This window comes from Cololabis saira, chromosome 6, assembly GCF_033807715.1.
Source record: "Cololabis saira isolate AMF1-May2022 chromosome 6, fColSai1.1, whole genome shotgun sequence".
Taxonomy (NCBI): Eukaryota; Metazoa; Chordata; class Actinopteri; order Beloniformes; family Belonidae; genus Cololabis; species Cololabis saira.
In genome coordinates this window covers 33894198-33909922 of record NC_084592.1, presented here as the reverse complement: position 1 = coordinate 33909922, position 15725 = coordinate 33894198, and the positions used below count along the sequence as shown (strand labels likewise).

General features: G+C 41.0%; 1 protein-coding gene across 1 annotated transcript; it reads right to left on the bottom strand.

The window, feature by feature from the left end:
* Positions 1 to 11949: 11949 nt before the first annotated feature.
* Positions 11950 to 13819, bottom strand: LOC133446511 (putative nuclease HARBI1). The gene is made up of 4 exons (XM_061724551.1): positions 13374 to 13819; positions 13158 to 13273; positions 12423 to 12534; positions 11950 to 12332 (listed from the first exon to the last, which is right to left on the bottom strand). The coding sequence occupies exons 1-4, from the start codon at positions 13804 to 13806 to the stop codon at positions 11959 to 11961; spliced, it is 1035 nt and encodes a 344-aa protein (XP_061580535.1). The 5' UTR covers positions 13807 to 13819; the 3' UTR covers positions 11950 to 11958.
* Between the last annotated feature and the right edge of the window lie 1906 nt (positions 13820 to 15725).

Below are 15725 nucleotides of genomic sequence, written 5' to 3'. Positions count from 1 at the left end.
GTTCCAAATTGTGCGTGTTTAACAAATTATAGATTATCCCAATATTCCTTTTCGATAGTGGACTAAGTTTCAAAATTGAATCTAAAAGAGAACTGGGTGGTTGTGACGGGAAATGATTGAGTAATGTCGATATAAAACTACGGAGCTGCAGAAATCTAAATGGAAAATGTGATCTGGGGATATTAAATTTTAGTGTCAGTTGTTCAAAGGACATGAATGTATTGTTGATGAATAGATCCTTTATTGTGGTGACCCCACTTCTAGCCCAAATGTCAAACGCTTCATCTGTAATCGATGGTTTAAACAAGTGATTTCTCACTATGGGGGCATAGATCGAGAAGTCATTGAGTCCAAAGGCTCGTCTGAACTGTTTCCAAATCTTAAATGAATGCTTCACAATAGGATTTGAAGTATACATTGATATAGGTTCAGAGAGGGGGAGTCTTGAGCAGAGTAAGGCATGTAAAGAAGTGGGACCACAGGATGCGTTTTCGAGTTGTAGCCATTTGGGGCCAGTGCCATGAGATAAAATCTCCTTCCAATATAACAAAATCCTTATGTTAGCGGCCCAATAATATAATTGAAAATTAGGAAGAGAGAGTCCACCATGCTGACGGTGTCTCTGTAACATGCTTTTGCGAATTCGAGGGTTTTTCTTGTTCCAGATAAATCCAGATACCAATTTATCTATGGACAGAAAGAATGATTTTAATAAGAATACCGGAATATATTGGAATAAATACAGGTATTTGGGCAGCACGTTCATTTTTATTGTATTGATTCTTCCCCCTAGTGATAAGGGTAGTAAATTCCAACGTTCTATATCTTGTTTTAGGCGATGAAACAATGGAGGGAAATTGGCCCCAAAGAGGTCTTTGATATTATGTGTGACCCAGATCCCTAGATGTTTAAATTTATATGTACTTATTTTAAGGGGAAATGTGTCAAGTGGAATCAGTTTGGCTGCAGCATTCACCGGCATGATCTCACTTTTTTGTAGGTTGACTTTATAACCTGATATTTTCCCAAAGTCTTCCAGAAAACGTAGTGTTGCTGGTAGGCTGACTAACGGGTCCGAAAGGTATAAAAGCATGTCGTCAGCATAAAGGGATACTTTATGCTCAGAACCATTTCTCTGTATTCCTTTAATGCCAACTGCACCACGCAGCGCAATCGCCAGTGGCTCTACTGCGAGAGCAAATAGAAGAGGCGACAGAGGGCAACCCTGTCTAGTGCCGCGACGCAGTGGGAAGTAGGAGGAGAGATTATTATTTGTTCGGACAGCTGCCAGCGGGGAAGAGTAAAGCACCCTTATCCAGGAAACAAATCTTGATCCAAAACCGAATTGTTTGAGGGTGTAAAAAAGATAATCCCACTCCACCCGATCAAATGCTTTCTCCGCATCAAGAGATATTAGTATTTCCGGAATATCAAGTGGAGTGGGATCATAAAGAATATTGTACAGGCGCCGTATATTAAAAAAAGAATGCCGACCTTTAATAAAACCCGTTTGATCGTCACATATAATTGAGGGCAGGACAGCTTCTAAACGACAGGCTAGCATCTTAGAAAGAATTTTACTGTCCACATTCAAGAGCGAAATAGGTCGGTATGAACCGCATTCCTGGGGATTTTTATCCTTTTTAGGGATAAGTGATATGACTGCTTGTCGCATGGTTGGAGGGAGGGAGCCAGTAGTGAATGATTCTTCAAATACGGAGAGCAAAACAGGGGCAAGTTGGTTCGAGAACTTCTTAAAAAATTCACTCGGGAACCCATCAGGTCCCGGACACTTACCACTTTGCATGGAATTAATAGCTCTTTTGAGGTCCTCTACAGAAAATTGTTCTTCAACGCTAGCTGCTGTTTCCTTCTTAATTGTGGGGACATCTATTTTCCCAAAGAAAGAATCAAATAATGACTCATTTCCAAGAGATTCTGTGGTGTACAGCTTTTCATAAAATTTGTGAAAGCATGTATTGATCTCTGAGTGATCTATGTGCTTAGCGCCCAACTCATCACATATCTCAGCTATATTTCGATCTGCTGTTTTTTGATGGAGCTGATGAGCAAGTATTTTCCCAGTCTTTTCGCCGAATTCGTATGTCCTACTCTGTGTTTTATTAATAAGATTTTCAGTGCGTCTCGTGGACAGAAGGTTAAACTCTGTTTGAAGGATTAGTCGTTGTTTGAGTAAATCATCAGTTGGAGCGAGAGCAAGTGTTGCATCCAGATTAAGAATATCATTTGTTAATTGTTCAAGTTTTGCGTTGTTACGTTTCCTAAACTGTGCACTGTACGATATAATCTGTCCCCTAAGGTACGCCTTCATTGATTCCCACACTACCGAAGGAGACATTCCTGGGGTTTGATTTTGCTCGAGAAAGAAACTTATTTCAGTCGAGATAAAATTGACGAAACTTTTATCGGAGAGCAACAATGAGTTGAGACGCCAAGGACGATAGTTGGTATGAGAGGTTGGTATACCCAGAGTCAACAATAGAGGGGCGTGATCAGAAATAACTATCGCCTGGTACTCACATTTACTAATTAAAGGAAGAAGCCTCTTGTCTAAAAAAAAATAATCAATTCGTGAGTATGTCCCATGAACAGGCGAGAAGAAGGAGTAACTTTTAGACGTAGGATTCTGAAAGCGCCATGCATCAGATAGCCCATTTGTGTTGAGAAATGTTTTAATTAGAACAGCTGACTTGGATGCGCTCACAGTTCTGGCTGAACTACGGTCCAAGGTGGGTGATAATACACAATTCATATCCCCCCCCAGAATAAGATGGTGTGTGTCCATGTTTGGGAGCTGTGCAAAAGTTTTTGTGAAGAACGAGCTGTCATCCCAATGCGGCGCATAAATATTAGCCAGAATAACTGGCATGTTGTATAGTCTGCCCGTCACAAATATGTAACGACCCGAACAATCCGCCTCAACCTTTGACATAACAAAGGGGATGTTCTTGTTGATAAGAATTGCTGCCCCCCTGGATTTAGAATGGAAGTTAGAATGATACGCTTGGCCTATCCACCCTCCCCTAATTCGAAAGTGATCAAAAGTACGCAGGTGTGTTTCCTGCAGGTAGGCTATTCCTACATTGAGTTTTTCCAGATGAGATAGTACTTTTTTACGTTTAACAGGGTGATTTAGAGATTTAACATTCCAGCTTATAAAGGTCACATTGCAACTGGTTGATCTGTTTGGAAACTGTAAGTTAGCCATGGTCTTGTTTAAAAGGGGGGAAAATTGATCTCATATTCTGTTTTAGTGGACTTGAGTTTTCTGTAACACTGAAAGGACCCGACAACAACAACAATAAGGAAAAAGAGGAAAAAAAAGAAAAAAAAGAAAAAAAGAAAAAAAGGAAAAGAAAATACAATAAGTCTGGTACAACAAATTCCCAACCCCTGTCACCTAATAGAACGAGGTGACTCCTAAACCCCCCGCAATAGTATCCACACATTCAAGTGCTTGCTGGGTTCACTAGCCCTAACAAACCAGGCCCTGCTGAATATAACATAACTTAAGGCGCATTAAACAGGTTGGAATATCAGAATATTTTGCCCAACAAAAAAAAAAAAAAAAAAAAAAAGTACTATTCTATGTATATATATATATAAAAAAAAACATTAGTATTTAAGCTCAGTCTTGTTCACCGGTCTCCATATTGGAATGAGTCCAGCAGCAGCACCTCCATAACAGTACCAGTTTATTTCACACTAGTCTATGGATAGGCATGTCAAACCACAGATTAGCCATTTATCAACAACTTAACATTGAGGCCAGATCAACAAAAAGGGGGAGAGGGGAGAAAAAAAAAAAAAAAAAAAAAAAAAGAAAAGAAAAAGGATTAGCCCAGTGACATTATTATTAAATTGCTTATAATAAAATATGATGAAATAAAAATAAATGCATAAAATAATTTAAAAAAAAGGATTAGCTTATTATTATATTTCTTATGATAAAATATAATAAATAAAAATAAATAAATGCAAAAAAAAAAAAAAAAAAAAAAAAAACACATACTGAGCAGCCAAAGCTGCATGGTTCAGTAATCCTAAGCGTTGTTATAAAACAAAAGTGAAAAACGTATTTGGCATTCATATAAAAAATAAAAATAAAAAATAAAAATAAATAAATTTAAAATAAATTTAAAAAAAAAAAAAAAAAAAAAAAAAAAAAGGATGGAGGAAGAAAAAAAAAAAAAAAAAAAATTCCATCTCCCCTATTTCAGTAAAGGTGATGTACTTAAACAATTATAAACACAAAAGGTAAATAAGTATAAAAAAATAAATAATATCAAATAGCCAGTGGCTTAATATGTTAATATATGTCCACATGCATCTTATTGCCTTATACAGACACAGGTATCAACAAGTCAGAGAGGTTGATGTCACAGTGCAGCAGTGCTGGCTATTTACTCACCAAACGACAGTCTCAGCATGCCTGAAAATAAAACATTACTTCAGTCACGGTCAGTCCTTCGGTTTTTCTTGCAGGATTTTGGTTTTCACATAAACCATGGCATCCTCTGGGCTTTGAAACTGTCTCTCAGTGCCGTTATGCGTGATGCGAAGTCGCGCTGGGTAGCTGAGACCGTATCGGATGTCAGCTCGTCCGCGGAGCAGCCGCTTCACTTCACTGAAAGCGGACCTGGCCTGCGCAACGCTCGGTGGGAAGTCCGGGAATATGGAGATGGCGGTCCCTTTGAACTGAAGCGGACCGGACTCCCTGGCACGCCGAAGCACCTCAACACAGTCCTGATAATAGTGCATTTTTGCCACAATAACACGAGGATTACCACCCGGTCTCCTCGCCTGAAGCCCCCTGTGTGATCTGTCGATCATTAAATCCTTGTCCAGGTTCAGGACTTCCTTCAGGAGTTTGGAGACCGCTGCTGGAGTGCTGGAGCCGGGGGTCTCCGGGACATTCAGTATGCGGATGTTGCAGCGCCTCATCCTCCCCTCCATGTCCAAGCATTTATCCCGCAAATTGGTTACCTCCGTTTCAAGTTTGCCCATCTTTGTCTGCAGTGAAGTCACGTCATCTGAGCAAGATGATAATCCCCGCTCCATATCCGATATGGTTGTCTTCATTGTCTCCACCTCAGAGCGGATTGTAGCAGTGTTATTAGCGACCTCCGCCTTCACAGCGTGTAGCTCGGATTTAATAGCTTCAAATTCCTCAGCCAGCACACTCCTCAATTCCGACCTGAACAGCCCAGCGATGTCGTCTTTAATCGCGGCGAGGATTTCGGCTTTCAGGTCCGTCTCCTCCATCTGCTCACCTGGCTGAGGGAGGCCGCTACTGCTCCCTGCAGGCGAAGCACCCGAGGCTGCGGCTTTAGGCCCCGCGGCGCTGACTCGTCCAGTGTATTTGTATTTTCGCAAGTTGTTGGCCATTGGAGCAGTAATACCAAAAACTGAGCCGGCAAAAAGTTTAAGTAAACCACTTAAAACTATATTTCGTTGTTTTTTGTAAGCATACAGCGCCTTAAAAATACTTTTTAAACGGATTTCAGCAGAGCTCGTCGAACACACAACTTATCCCATTGCTGGCTCACTAGCGCCCCGGGGATAAGTAATTTGATTGTGGGGAGGGGGTTGAAGGGGTTTGGAGCCACCATAGACGTTTCTTCGAGACCTGCTTACAATGGTGTTGGATGTGTGTGTTATTATTTAAGTTACATTGGTTGATGCCTTAACCCTTGCTGTGATCCTTATTTGGTTTGGAAATTACTTTCTTGCAGTGCAGTAGTATATCTAGGTCTCGACCTCTGTCTAATTCAGGTGGCCAAACTATTTAATTGGAGCTCCCCTTCTCCCGTTGTTAATTTACCAATATTATTGGTTGACCTTAAGCCCCAGATTTATTTTACTCCAGTGAGCCGAAATATACTACTTGTGTTGTTCACTATTATTGTAATAAAGTGTCGTAAGTTTCCACCTGCCTCTGTGGTCTATTGGGGATTGAAAAGAACCTATCTATTGTGACACTAACTAAACATTTCCTTGTCTTCAGTTGTCTTCAGTAAAGTTTGATTTAAAACAACCAACATTAAATTAATAGAAAATATCTAAACATTAAGCTTTACAAACATAAACATTCTGGATCAAAGCAAACCTTTGGACTCGCTCACGGTGTATATAGACGCGAGTTGACAAGATCATTATGGGAAAAACCACAGCAAAGTCTGCGACTACACCGAGCAACGCTTCAACCTCAAAAAGATCCCGGAACGAGGAATCACCTGGAGCCATCTTTCCTCCGGGAAACACTACTGCCGTTCTCAGAGTGAAGGTTTACTCGTAGTTCCTAGAGTATCCAGATGTAGATTTGGAGGGCGGGCGTTCTGCTATCAGTCACCATTACTATGGAACCAACTTCCAATCTGGGTTAAGGAGGCTGACACCACCCCCATCTTTAAAACCAAACTTAAAACGTTCCTGTTTAGTAAAGCCTATAGTTAATGTACAGTAAAACTCTAGTTAGTGTAAACTCTAGTGTGTTGGGCGAGTAGTCATAGCTGCAGCTATAGAGCAAGACTATAATAGTTTGTCTCAAACATAGCTTTGTTGTAGATATGCTGCTATAGGCCTACACTGCAGGGGAGCACCAACATGGTGCACTGAGCGGTGCCCGTCACCCCTCCTTCTCTCCTCTTCTTGTCTTTCTTTCTCATTTATCAATTATAATTATCTCATCACCATAATTGTTCTCCATTGTTCTTGTAGTTTGTTGTGCTGGTCTGAGCCCCCTCTTTTTCTCTTTTGTGTATGTTTGCAGGCCAGAGCTTCAGGAGCTGAATGCTGACCTGCAGTCCCACCCTCTGATCATCCCACTGCTTGCTTCCACCTGTCTGTGTGGACGTCTGCTAGATGCCTGCTGACATCCTGACCTGCAGTCCCCCTCCGCCTCAGTGTCTGCTGTCTACATCTGCTTGTATAGTCATCCCTGTTGTGCACTAGCTAGCCATTGTGTCTGTGTCTCTCCATTCTCTATTCTTCATTCTCTTTGTCTGTTTTCTCTTTTCCTGCTCTGGTCAGCGGGCGTCAGGCAGGAGGGTCCCCCCTTATGATCCAGGTCCTGCTCAAGGTTCCTTCCCTCCTAAAGGGGAGTTTTTCTTGCCACTGTTTGGCTTAAGGTTTTTCTCCCACTATGGGAGTTTTTTACCTGCCATTGTTTATGTTATGTTTATGTAATAATTGCTCAGGGGTCATGTTCTGGCTCTCTGGAAAGCGCCTAGAGACAACTTCTGTTGTAATAGACGCTATAAATAAAATTGAATTGAATTGAATTGAAAATGCACATCCCCATTTGGAGATAAGCCGCTGAACTACAATATTTTGTAGGAGACAAAATATGAATGATGAATGAAGATGCAGTCTGTTGTGCACATTCCCTTAGCTATGTTTGCATGAACTTGTAACTGTGTGTTTTTATTTGACTTAGGCTTATGTGAATTCAGTGAGCTTAGACAGGAAGAGACAGAGGAAAGGCTAACCATCATAATACACCTTTATTCCTTGATAAACACTGAATGTACCTGTGGAAATGGCAATAAAACGTTTTTTCTTTCAATTCTCAACTAGTGAATTGTTTAGATTTTCTCCCTACTGAATGTCAGTGTCACACTGTGACTGTATTAACATCAAGTCTGCTCGTTCTTTTGCATCGGGTTTTTAACTGTTGTGCTACAATAATTTCACAACAATAATTTAACTGAAATGTTAACACAATGTGGCACTCAGTTGGCATTGTTAGTTTCATAGTGGAGACAGGGCAGTACAGAGTGGATCATCAGCAACAGTTAAAATAAAGCTGTACTCTGAGATAAAGACATTTCTGAGCAGTAAGTAGGGAACACTTGTTTCACAACACGCTTCAAAAAGTACATAAGCATCTGTGTATTCCTGTGCTTAAACTCAGTGGACCTATAAATTATGTGAGAACACAGTCTGTCACTCCCTGATTGGGACCACACCTCTGCTTTATGAAAAGGGTAAAGTCGCCACTAATCAAACACCTACCTCTCTGACAGTATACTGAGCTATATAAGAATGTTCAAACCTTTTATCAAGCGTATCCGGGATCTAGATCAGCCACAGGGTCCTGAAAGATGATCCTATTAGGGAACTGAGAGCAGACAAATGGTTTACTATGTCATATCAAATTCTCTAATCAATATTTACCATCTCCATGTACAATGTATGAATTATGTGAAGATGTTGCCCTTTCCAACATAGACACTTTCGTCATATGAACTTGAACACCAAAACGTCCTCACTCTTATGACTTTGGGGGAAAAAACATGGTAAACCACTTAGGAAAAAAACAAAAATAAATACTTATAATACTCAAGTTTTAATTTCTTTTAAGTTCTAATTTTTAGCGCTACTCAAGATGGTAGATTATAAGAAAACATTCAGCTCTCTTCTCGAAGCAACTTTTTTTTAAAGTCTGTGTCTGTGTATTCAAAATAATTGTAATCTCTGGGCACTTTTGTTTAAATTGGTTAAATTCAGTCTAATATTAAACTAGATTGAATTTATGGCCTACCTTCATAAGCCTGATTCTGCTGGAGGTCTGTACCTGTGAAAATATCAAATGTTTTCCTTTTGAATTGTATTGAAATTAATTATAACAAATTTGAACTTGTTTATTCTCTGTGTAATATGCCTCCATATCACTTTGTTGTAAATTAAACAATGCAACAAATAAAATAAATGCAATAAAATTGGATCGCATTGATCCTTCATCTACTAGTATTTACCCGCGTTGGAGAATTAGGAACAATTAGTGATTTGCAAATGCATTATACATGCTTTGCAAATCAACCACGAGTCTGATCAGAAATTTAGAAATCAAAGTTCAAAAACACCAAGTGGCCGACATTTAGAACTTCTTAATCTTTTAAAGCATGAAATGCAGTCGTAAAAGAGATATGGTTCCATTTTAATTCCAGTAAATGTATCAGCATTTGTAGTAAATGTACTGTAAGTATGTGTTAAGGTTGGGTTGTGTTCTGAACTCAAATGCAACACTCAGGAGACAGGAACGGATTAATGCCCTGCTAGGCGTTTTTAATTGTCCAGAAGAAATCAGAAAAAGTAATTATAATCCAGGCTTGTGTAGGTCTGTAGCCAAACAAACAATCCAGGCCAGTGGCGGTGGTGAGAGGTAGGCACTGCAGCTCTGGAGTGATGCAAAAACAAGCAGTCAGAAAAACAGACAAAAAATGCTGAAAACTACTCCACAATACATGAACGGCACATCTACGCCTCTACTGATACTTGCCAGGTGATTCTATGGGATGATCTGGCGAGGAGTGTAAGGAAGGCAGGTTACTTGAAGAATGCAGGTGTGCACATTCATCCAGCTCACCACCAGGAAGGAAACTCTGAAGTGATCCTGAGCTTCTAAGTGACAGAACGGCGATGGCACAATGGATAATGCGCAGACTGGAGGTGGCGGGTTTGAAACCGTAACAGTATGCCATATCTGGAGCAATTCAGAACTCTTTGTCCAGTGCAGGGCAGGGATACAATAGTAAAACTGACCTTGTGAATAACATCAGCATGTGGGGAAACTGCCTTTACAAAGGTGTATTTTTACTCATGACACCTTTTCACCTTGCACAAATGTGAAAGTGACAAACATTTGCAAAGTATATTCAGTCTGTTGTAAAATCAAAGTTGAAAAGCTGGCTTTTATTGTCCAACACAAATTCTAATGTGCACACCGAATGCTCAAGTCTATTATGGTTTATTATGGCCGAGCTGTAGCTCAAAGGCTTGCTTGTCTCATAAGAATCTTTCTTTAGGTTTTTTTTTCTGCTTTGGAAGGAGAGCACAAGAGAAACAATAACAAAGACAAAAGGCTTTTACTGTTGAGATCTCTTCCAATATCTTGCTGTAACAAACACCTGTAACATTTTATAAAGACAAGTGATAATGTCACAACTTTGTAACAGTCTGCTCATGTTCCAATTTATATTTCTTCTATTTCTGTACTGCAACATTGGAGAGACCTTAGGAGTGATTGGAACACCTGGGGCCTGTACTACGAAGCAAGTTCAACATATCCAGGATATCTTTTCCTTATCCAGATTCACTAAGCGGGACAATTGCAATCACGCTAAGCGGTCACACGACGGCGGTTATCAACTCGGTAGATCGACCCAGCTTTCTCCAATCTGGATATGAGCGCGTGCACATAAAAGGGGCGGTGTTTTCAGCGTATGACCAATCGCAAGCATGGAGAAGTCCGCTGTCAGAGCAGCGTACTTCAGCAGTGAAGAGCAAACTTTGATCCTCCAAAAATACGATGAATATAAGAACGTCATACAGGCAAAAAGCAACACAGTTGCAGCTGCAAAATCCAGGAAGGACAGCTGGCAAAAGATCGCTGACTGTGTAAATGCGTAAGTTCATAGGGATATAAACATCACTGCACCATCATTAGGGCATAAGTAGATCTGACTATAATTACAGTTGTCTATTCTGTTAAATGCATGTGTTGCTTAGATGTATTCGTATGGCGTGTATGACAATTGTAGCCTCATTCCTTCAGCTGCAACCCCAGCGGAGTAAAAAGAACATGGGAGCAAATAAAAACTAAATACAAAAACATAATTCAAAGCGGTAAGTAGGCTTTTATATCTTAAAAGTACAACAAGTACAAGGCTTTAGTGTTTCTATCACTCTCTGTTTTAGGATGATATCAGTAGGCTATACAAAAGCACAATGAAATAGCATTGACATTACTTGCAGCAAACAAGAAGAAAAAATACAAAAAGAAGACAGGAGGGGGCCCTCCTACGCAGGAGTACACTCCTGCTGAGGAGCTGGCCCTCTCCAACAACGAAGGGCGTCCTTTGATGGATGGGGTAGAAGGGGGTGTCTCTTCAGACCCTGGTGGCAGTGGCAGCTGCTCCCAACAGGTCACATTTGTACAGGGTAAGTGTCAATGTTAAAAGACTGAGTTGCTAATAAAACAAAATTATATACAAATTATTGTGGGAGTAAGTAACATCGTTTTACTTCCTCTACAGTTGATGGGGAGACATTGGTGATGCTGCCACCACCACCCACATGTACTCTGTCCCATACAGAGGTAACAGTGGAAACAACCTGTCATATACACTGCCATGTCATCTGTGGTTGCTGATCATGGATTAAATAGACCATTTACATGTCCTGTGTTTTCAGGTGGAGGATGATGAGACGGTCTCTGTCTGTTCAGAGAGAGCTTTGGCGGTACACTTAAGTCTTTTTTTAATCAATTTTATTCAGTTGTCAATTTGCCCATCTTAACACAGGTGGTGAGAGTGTGGACACTTGGCTGTAATTGATTTCCCTTTAATTTCTTGCCAATGGTGGTGGTCTGCACATGGGAGTAAAAACTGCTTCAAGTGCTCTCTATCCTAATATGAATCAATTGCTTCCATTGCTATGATCCTAATTTTGCAGGAAGAAGGAAATCTTCCTATGGCCTCCACATCTAGGCCAAGGGGATCACAAGTGGTAATGAATTAACCTTCATTTAAATAGGGTAGTCAAGAGTAACATTTGCACCTTTCTTCAAGTTACCATAGCAAAGTGACAATGCTTAAATGTCACAGCTACTGTATTATGTGTTTGATTTGTTTCAGGTTGGAGCAGACAATGTGAGAGCTCTTTATAAAAGGACTCTGGAACTGGAGATCGAGTACAAAAAGTACAAAATAAAGAAAGTAAAACTCGAAGTGGAGAAACTGGAGTATGAAAAGAAGGTAATTCAGTAACGTCATTCATCATGGGAAACAAACTAAAATGTTTCTTCCTTTATTCCAGGAAACAAACTCAAATGTTTCTTCCTTTTTTTCCTCAGGAACGGGAGAGCAGAAAATAGGATGGAAGGAAAAAATTATTAAAAGAATAACTGAAATACAAGGCCTGTTATTTCTTTGTTCAGGCAAAAAATTGGTCTGTGATGGCCTCTCTCACAGCCCTGCCAGTAGGGTAGTCGAGGGTGATGGGGTCCACCACATCAGGGGGTTGTTGGTCGACAGGAGGGGCCCTCTCCCTCCGTATGGTGGCGACATTGTGGAGCACAACACATGCTGCAACAATCCTGCTAGCTCGGTCTGGGGCCACTCTGAGCCCACGAAGGCAGGTGAAGCGGGCCTTCAGGATGCCAAATGTCATTTCTATCCTGACCCTGGTTCTGGAAAGGGCCACGTTGAATCTAGTTTGTGGCCCTGCATCAGGGTCAGGATAGGGGGTCATCAAGAAGGGCTGGCAGGCATATCCCCTGTCACCGACAAGCACTCCACTGAACAGCCCTGACGATAAAAAGGAATGATGCCATGATCAGTATCACAGAATGCAGTTTAAAGAACATAAGACATATATGCAGAGTAAAGTTGCCATACCTTGCTCCAGTCTGTGGCACAGTGTGGACTCCCTGAAGATCCGGGAGTCATGGACCGACCCAGGCCACTTGGCGTCGATGCTCGTGACCATGCAATTATGGTCACATGTCATCTGCAAAAGCATTTGTGGTTAACAATCCACAAGATAATAGCATTGAAGTCATTGTAGCATCAATGTGCATTTGACAGGACCTGAGCCGTGTCATTTTGTCCTTATGTGCATATATTTCCACATGTGCTAAAAGGGAATTACTTTTAATTATCCAGGCTACTGCATTTCCTGCAATGTGCCAGTATGACCAAACAATTAGTACCCTTATTAGATAACTTTATTTATTCCCAAGGGGAATGTTTAGTGTTACAGCAGCTATCACATAAATGACAGACTTACACAAGACACACATAGCTTAAAACAAACACAATGAGGTGTGTGGATTACCATAGAGATATACATATGTGTATTCCCATGCCTGGAAATGGATTGCGTTACTGAATTACCTTCTCATACTCCAGTTTCTCCACCTCAAGTTTTACTTTCTTTATCTTGTACTCTGTCAAGCTTTTTGTATTCTATATATATATACACACACACACACACATGGACAGTACTATACTAGATGAAAATAAGTGGAGAACTAACAAACGGTTACAAGTTCTAACTTAAGGCAACATATTGCTATTAAGTGCCAAATTGAATGTACAATGTGTATTGCAAATTACCATTGCAAACTTTACCTGAACGTTGAGGCTGTGGAATGACTTGCGGTTGACATAGTCCGCTTCATTCTCACCCAGACGTGCGGAGATGGGAATGTGCGTACAATCTATGGCACCGATCACTCTGGGGAACCCTATGACGGGAGTAGGCTGCATTTAATATACAATAGTATACGTCATAGGGTGTACATTATTTATAGATGAAGTAGTTAAATAGGTTGATGTATATTTTACCTGCTATGGCATAAAACCCCTCTTTAACAGACTGCGTCGGCAAGTGGCCAGGGAACACAACAAATCCATCCAGCATGTCTGTGAGGGCACGTGCCACTTTATGGATGGCATTGCAGACTGTATTCTTGCTTATATTTTCAGCATCACCCACAGCATACAGGTAGGTACCCGTGGCGAAGTACCGCAGGGCAATGCAGATGGTTTGGGGCACTGTGAGCGCACGACTCCGACGTGTGGCACTGGCCACATACGGGTCGAGCAGCTGACACAAATATGCCATGCTCTCCGTCGAGAATCTGTATCGTTCATACAGGTACTCATCAGGGAAAGCAAAGGGGTTTTGGCGGTCCCTGAATACGCGTTCTCTTCGGAGGGATCCTCTCACGATCCGCGCACCAAGCTCCACGGGATTCTCTTCGAAGGGGCATGCCATTTTCCAAGAGAGCTGATTGGTCAGTGGGCGGTGCTTTTACACCCGGCGATCTGTATCTCGAACATAACCTGCTCCGGAGCAGGTTAGCGGTTCAGCATAAGTTACCATGGCGACGTGCCCCGCTAAGAAGTGAACCACCGTCGTAGTCCTGAAAACCCAGGGTTAAACCTGAAGTTACCTCGCTAAACCCAAATCCCGCTTCGTAGTACAGGCCCCTGGACCAGGGGTCCGTTTCACAAAGCAGGTTTAGTGAAAACTCTGAGTCTGTTAACCCTGAAATGAGGGAAACTCTGAGTTTTCCGTTTCACAAAGGGAGGTAACTCAAACCAGAGAAAGAGAGGTAACTCTAGCCTGTTTCACAAAGAGAGGTAACTTAAGCTCTGGGTCAGTTACCGTAGTAACAGACTCTCTGAACCTAACCTGGTCGGGACCAGGTTTATATCAATGAACCTGGAGTTTCTCTCTGTCTCCTCCCTCAGTGGCGTCAATTCAGCCAATGGGTCTTTACGCAATACACATCCGTTTTCTGCACCACGGACAGCAAGAGGCAGAGTTAGAGAACGGAAAAGGCTTATCTAACAAACGCAATTTAACTCGTTCACTTTATTCACTATGTCAGTGCAACAATATCACAGGGACATCCCAGTTTAACTTCAAACAGTTAAAGTCCAAATGCAAAAAGGAGAGGGAGAGTAAAAAAAAAGTCAAATATTTCCAGTGGTGGACAGTAACGGAGTAAATTTACTTGAGTACTGTACTTAAGTACATATCCAGAGGATTTGTACTTTACTTGAGTATTAGATTTCTTTGGTACTTATTACTCTTACTTGAATACATTTCCAAGACAAATATTTTTACTTTTACTCGAGTAAATTTCTAGGAAGGCTGAAAAGTACTTGTTACTTTCAGGTCTGCTCTTTTTTCTTCTTCCCTAAAATCCTATTGGACCCAAGCTGTTTTTGTCAAAGGAGGAGACCTATCACAGTGCATGCTCTGCACTGGGATGTACGTAAAGTGGAAATACGTCAAGCCTCCTCAAAACGATACCGCCAAAGTAGCCTGCGTTTGTCAAGACAGAGCCGCAACAAGTCAAGACAGAGCCGCAACAATGGCTACGCCTGCGTCAGGAGAAGAAAGACAATCCGCTGAGTCGTCTGAGTCTGATAATGAGCCGGACTCGGAGCAGGGACTTTCACAAAATCCTTGGCCATATCTTAACTCAATGTTTGAGTTCGACCGAGTAAAAAACGAGGACACAGACAAACCACAGACATTTATTTTCAAATGTTTATTGTGTCTGCCGAAGCAGAACTACCTCTCTGCTTTCAACAACTCAACATCGAATTCTCAGAAACAAGAGTTAAAAGATCCTTAAATTAATTTAGAAAAAATATAGTAATTTACTGATGTGGAAAATAAGAAATTTACTCTTACTCTTACTCTTACTTAAAGTAAATTTAAAAGCATTTACTTTTGGATACTTAAGTACCTTTAAAAGCAAGTACTTTTCTACTCTTACTCGAGTAATATCTTGACTGAGCTACTTTTACTTGTAACGGAGTAAATTTTCACCAGTAGTATTTGTACTCTTACTCAAGTACTGGGGTCGAGTACTCTGTCCACCTCTGAATATTTCCCTTAAACAGATGTATAAGAGGATTTATATCTTACTTTGAGATGAACTTGCATAATTAATCCATCAGTGGCTAACAGCCTCAAAATATCTTCTGGACCCATCACTTGCCTTCTTTCTTTTTTTTTTTAAATTGCGTGGCTGTCTGCTTCCTTTTCATTTTTGTAAGTTAGTAACACTGCAGAGCGCACTAAAAACCAGATTGATAGCGACCACTGTCGTCAGGGACGCTGGGACATTTCAAGATATGAGGGGGGGCGGGGGGGGGGGGTACAAGTGTTGGGAA